At 39.6% G+C, this 6,391-nt stretch overlaps 1 protein-coding gene across 1 annotated transcript; it reads left to right on the top strand.

The window, feature by feature from the left end:
* Positions 1–234: 234 nt before the first annotated feature.
* Positions 235–5,806, top strand: LOC140361485 (zinc finger protein 706). The gene is made up of 4 exons (XM_072447198.1): positions 235–326; positions 1,320–1,470; positions 3,860–3,975; positions 4,930–5,806. The coding sequence occupies exons 2-3, from the start codon at positions 1,336–1,338 to the stop codon at positions 3,953–3,955; spliced, it is 231 nt and encodes a 76-aa protein (XP_072303299.1). The 5' UTR covers positions 235–326; positions 1,320–1,335; the 3' UTR covers positions 3,956–3,975; positions 4,930–5,806.
* The last annotated feature ends 585 nt before the right edge of the window (positions 5,807–6,391 follow it).

Below are 6,391 nucleotides of genomic sequence, written 5' to 3'. Positions count from 1 at the left end.
CAGTGTCTGCTTGCTTGCATTACAATAATTTAATGTATAATAATTATTTAAACATCAATTGTGTTAGTGTGGTGCAGCAGCAACCTTATCTAGTGACTAAAATAAAGTTACTAAATATGTAGTTTACATATGTGTAAAAATACTGATTTTCACCTCTCAATGAATCACACTTTACACATTAATAATAAGTAATAAATCCACTGGAGGTTGTGGACAGATGGTGTAATGTCTTTCCAGGCCGCAGAGTGGCGCTCTAGTTTCCTGCGGTAATCCCTCCCGGAACATTTGTTTCAAACGACCGAGAGCGACGAGAGGCGATCCTCAAGGTAAAGACTTTTATCTGTGTTACGCCTGGAATAAACTGCTTCTTTTGGCATCGACGTGTTGCATTTTTTACTGTCGTATTAATAAAATAACAGATTTAACGTGTTTAGATAAAGTGATGTGCCGTAAGTTCCAAACACATGTCACATGTTGTGCTGCTGTTAGCTTAGCGCTTAGCTTAGCTGTTAGCTTAGCTCTGTTATGAAGGCGGCGCCGGGCTTTTCAGGCCCGTAACTGTGGGACTGGCATGACGTGTTCTACTCTAAACATAAAGAAACAATCAGTGATTTATGAATAAAAGATGATTGTGGTGATTCTATTAAATGATTGCTGCAAACGTACGAACAATTATGGTCGATCTGAATTTAGAACGGCGAAGCTGCTCCTGCTAACAAATGCTAACGTGCTAACTATTTCTAAAGGCTGAAGGGTCGAACATGTTTGACCCACAGTTTCTATATTTCAAAAGTATATTCTGTAAACGAACAACACTGGTGTGACATATCTGTATCTAACTGTTGACGTGGTTTATATTTGATATTCAGACTTCTCTGGGTTTGGGCGTGGATCATGGGCAGCAGCAGTTCCATGTTTATTTTCCCATCGATTATTTCACATGAACATGTTTAGTGCATCTTTCAGTGTGTGACAATGTACTTTCTAATTATCTGTTTTGGATGCTGCATGTACATTTCCATGGTGACACAAACTATTTATATTTGTATACTTTTACTTAATTCAATTTATGCTGTGTGGGGTAGATGCTCAAAAAGTACTGATTATAGATCGAATACATCTACTGTTAATGACAATTCTACATTCAAAATATAAACTTTTTTTTAAACCAATTTTGTGTTTCTTTTCTTGTTTTAAGTCTATGGTTTGACTCTTTTTTGGACTCCATTAATGGGAAACACTGTATGTTTTGCTTGGTAATATTTGGACTTGTTTAAACACAATGAAAGCCTTAAATTACTACATTTGTGTTGCTGCAGGCAGAAGCTGAGAGCCATGGCTCGTGGGCAGCAAAAGATTCAGTCCCAGCAGAAAAACGCCAAGAAAGCTGCGGATAAAAAGAAGGGCCAAGGCGCTGACCAGAAAACAGCAGCTAAAGCGGCGCTCGTGTACACCTGCCCCGTCTGCCGCGTAAGCAACACACACCCAAACACACACACAGTCCTGTACCCAGACCGGCCGCGTAAGCAACACACGCATTCACACACACCCAAACACACACACAGTCCTGTACCCACACCTGCTGCGTAAGCACAGCGCGCGCACACACAAGCACACACCTCACATCTTCTCACACACGAGCGCACACGCACATGAACACACCTCACACGCATGAACACACACACTGTCCTGCACCCACATCTGCCGCGTAAGCACCGCACACACACACACATACACAAGCACACACCGCACACCTTCTCACACCTTCACGCACAAGCGCACACACACACACATGCCGAGCACACGCACACACATGAACACACGAGCACACACATGAACACACAAGCACACACATGAACACACGAGCACACACATGAACACATGAGCACACACATGAACACACGAGCACACCCATGAACACACGAGCACACCCATGAACACACGAGCACACACATGAACACACGAGCACACACATGAACACACGAGCACACACATGAACACACGAGCACACACATGAACACACGAGCACACACATGAACACACGAGCACACACATGAACACACGAGCACACACATGAACACACGAGCACACACATGAACACACGAGCACACACATGAACACACGAGCACACACATGAACACACGAGCACACACATGAACACACGAGCACACACATGAACACACGAGCACACACATGAACACACGAGCACACACATGAACACACGAGCACACACATGAACACACGAGCACACACATGAACACACGAGCACACACATGAACACACGAGCACACACATGAACACACGAGCACACACATGAACACACGAGCACACACATGAACACACGAGCACACACATGAACACACGAGCACACACATGAACACACGAGCACACACATGAACACACGAGCACACACATGAACACACGAGCACACACATGAACACACGAGCACACACATGAACACACGAGCACACACATGAACACACACACACACGCTTGCGTCGTTCATGCACATTTGAGTAACATGTTCTACATAGATTTCCCTCTTGTTTCTGACACACATTTTACTATAGTTTCTTATATTCTAGTTTCTCATATTCTAGTTTCTTATATTCTAGTTTCTTATATTCTAGTTTCTCATATTCTAGTTTCTCATATTCTAGTTTCTCATATTCTAGTTTCTCATATTCTAGTTTCTTACGTTCTAGTTTCTCATATTCTAGTTTCTTATAACGAAGGTAAGATGTCCAAAATGTGCTCGAACACAACAGAGTCAGCGATTAGATGCTCTGCTCATTATCTCTTCATCGTCTCTCGTCTTCCTTGTCCTTCGTTCTGTGTAATTGGCTCGTGAATGTCCCTAAAAGTGTTGCCAATAGAGATGAGCTGGCTCTTCTTTTGCCTGCGGAGCAAAGATAATGTCAGGGCGACTTGACCCTGAACAGAGGCGCTCGTGCGGTACAAACTGTGGCGTGTGCAATTTCAACACACACTTTGAGCACAACGTCCCCAATTAAGGTGTGTGTGTGTGTGTGTGTGTTACAGAAAAGATAAGATGGCTCTTGTTTTTGTTAATTCCAGCTGTAGTGAAAGCCTTTTATTCAGTTTTTAAAAATAAATAAATAATATTGAATAAAAAAATGTGGATTGATCATTACAAGGGGGAAACCTGACTGTGTTTATTGTGATGCTAAAGAACAACATTTATGACTTAATTAATTCATGGTCTATATTTTCACTGGCCACAAAACACAATCTGAACAATAATCATAAGAATCATTCGATCCCTTAAAGGTGCACTGTGTAACGTCTCTGGTCTCCATGGTGATGTCACTTTGAACAGTCCAGGCATGTTTTTTTATTGTAAATATAATATATAAGAGCTTGAAAAAACATCTCTCTCCACAGATCTGAACTGTAACTTGACCTGCTTTGTCTCCTTGGAGATGGCCACGTTTAATGCCATAATGTGGGATATTTCAGGCATCGCAGCATCAGAGAAGTTACATCGTGCACCATTTATTCAGTTATTTTTGAAAAATTAAAAAAGCTTTATGCCTACATGAAACAAAAATAATAGAAAATAATAACAATATAAAAAAAACAATAGGAAAAAGAAAAAAAAGAATAATAGGAAAAAAACTAAAGCATGAATATAATTGCATTTACTAAATACGATTAAAATAGACTTATTGTAAATACTTTGGCTGATTACACACAGTTTACAGTTCGGTGGGACATAAACTGGCAGTGCAAATATTGGAGAAAACACAGACGTAAATGTTAAATGTCTTTTTCTGTTTCTTTGCCCGACGCGCTCGACTTTAAATCCTAAACGACGTGAACACCTTCCTCTCCTCAGACCCAGATGCCCGACCCCAAGACGTTCAAGCAGCATTTCGAGAGCAAACACCCCAAGTCTCCGATGCCCCCCGAGCTCGCCGACGTCCAGGTGTAAAGGAACTTCCTGTGGACTCGGTATGACCTTTGAACTCAAACAACCGCAGCCTTTTCAAGTGCTTTTTATGACGTTTTGTTGAAGAAGAAAATGACACGAGCGTGAACGTGATCTGACCTTTATTCTAAACGACTAATGTGTTTATTAAAGCCGACGTTACTTTATATTCAGTCTTTTGTCTCGACCACATGACACTGAAATCCTTCATTAACTTTCATTCACGCTGTCGAATAGATCACAACTTTCCCATTTCTTCTTTTTGGGATTAAACTTTCTGAATGATCAAGTTAATGTGACACAAACGGCCAAATAAAAAAAACACTCTTTACATTTTTGGGAGAACAGATTAAAGTTCCTCTGACGGACACGACTCATTGAACTAAAATGTACTTGAGATAAATATATTGTAAATCTTTCTACTAAATGGTGCAACCTTTATCCTGGTGTGATGTCACTTCCTGTCATTTTATGGAGATCTTTCAACTTTTCTCCACAAAAAGAAACTCGATTGATGTAAAAATATAATTAATATGAACAGGTGTAAATAATAAAATCATAAAAACCATCACTCTTGAAATGACTTAATTCTACTCCTAAAATTGCCACAATTATTGTTTTTAGTTCTTAAAAACATAAGATCAGTGAAAATCAGCCGTCCCTCTGGAAAAGCTAATGGGGATCCTAATAAATAAATATATTGTGATCTGATTGACCCAATAATCTTCTGTAAAACTATTTAAATTAGTCAAAACTGCCTAATATCTTACAAATTAAGTGAGATTAGGAAAACTCGATCTCATTGTGGAGAAATTATCTTGTCATGGCAGATTTTAACATGAGGAACCAAGAAAAGACAAATTACATCAAAATCCAGATAAAAGATATTTACAAAGCAAAATAAGTGACAGAATTTATTGACACGTCGTTTAATTTGTGTGAAATCTAACTCCTGACTGAACTCTTCTTCTTTTCAGGATCTTTCTGACCATGGACCCTGAACACTGGCGACCCCTGCAGGCGGCGGAGAGAACTGCAGGCCGGGATGGTCGTGTGTGCGTTTGTGATTCTGTGAAGATAAACACAACAGGGGGGGCAAAAGGGCACCAGCGGCACCACACTTTTATATTTATTATGTTTCCATAGAAGAAGAAGAAGGGACAAAGCAGAAATCATGAGGCGCACGAGAAACGTAGACAAGTTTTATTTACAGACGACTGGAAAATAAACGTTTCCACCAAATTACACGGTCAAATATCAAAGTTGTGGGTATTTTTATGTCTAAAGATCATGTTGAGTTGAATTATTGTTTTTTAGGGTCCAAAAGAAGCAATTTGTAGCTGGTTTAGGGTCTAAAATAGTGTAATCGCTTGAGATTTGACTTGTGTTTGGGACCAGACGTTTGTAAAGAAAGTTTATGATCAAAACTGTGTAAACTTGGTGGAAACAAAAGTGTTCGGGACTCAGTTTATCATGAGGTCCACACTAAATTTGACCTTTCGAACCTTTAATTTCTCCAGAGTATTAAACATCTGCCATCACACTCACTAGTATTCATAGACGTTAGTTTTACAGTAACAAACTCTGTCCTCTGCTGCTTCACAACTTTACCTCAGCGACTTTACCTTGAGTTTACTTTCCTCCGGCTTCACCTGCAATAAAAGCACCATCCGTTTCCACTTGTGTTCTTTGCATTCCGAGACTCGTTTGTTTGAGCGTTCCTGATGAAAGCGAGCGACGCTGCTGCTGCCGTCGGCCCCGATAGTTTCCATTGTATCGAGTCAAATGTCCACTAAATTGATTTCATTGTACATTTTTTTACCCTTTTGAATAAACTCGGTGTATTTAACATGACTCGTGTTTTGTCCACTTGATTCCCACAAATACGTTGAAATAGTTCGTCTTAAATCTAGAGGTATCAAGTTGAAACCTATTTATTTGAAGTTTTATATTGAAAAAATAAGCCACGTTTGGGATGATGTAGTATACCTAGACCTTAAGATTTAGATTTCGCCTCATTTTTTGGCGTTTAATCTTTAATAAATCTGACATAAAATGTTCAAATTCAGATTAGATGTTGCATATTCTGTGAAAATGACCTTTGACATAACCACGTTGCATATATAAATCTATAAATAAATGCAGGTTGATTAAATTAGAAGTGGCAGATTGGACAATTGTGTTTGTGGTTAAAAGTTCACACGAAAAAAAGTAATAAAGTTCAGTTAGTACCCTCCTTAAATTCATATGAAGTGTGATTATTTGGGTGATAGAATACAATGTCCTCGCAGCAAACGAGTGCAGTCTTCTTTATGAACGTCTCCGGTTCTAGAATCAGCTCTGAAAAGCTTTGTGTGATCTTTGAGTTCAGCAGTTCATGTTTCAGTATTGAACGTTACGGCTCCTGGACCAGTTCAAATCACAAATCGTCGCCGTGGC

Source organism: Eucyclogobius newberryi, unplaced genomic scaffold, assembly GCF_026437365.1.
Source record: "Eucyclogobius newberryi isolate DKJ021-1_F unplaced genomic scaffold, fEucNew1.0.hap1 SCAF_16, whole genome shotgun sequence".
NCBI classification, from domain to species: Eukaryota; Metazoa; Chordata; class Actinopteri; order Gobiiformes; family Gobiidae; genus Eucyclogobius; species Eucyclogobius newberryi.
This window is presented reverse-complemented; position numbering and strand designations above follow the sequence as displayed.

Excerpts from the sequence above, each read along its gene's own strand:
- LOC140361485 (XM_072447198.1), top strand. The coding sequence starts at position 1,336 with ATGGCTCGTGGGCAGCAAAAGATTCAGTCCCAGCAGAAAAACGCCAAG. Across the intron at positions 1,471-3,859 it reads ACACCTGCCCCGTCTGCCGC|ACCCAGATGCCCGACCCCAA; the intron begins GTAAGCAACACA and ends TCCTCTCCTCAG.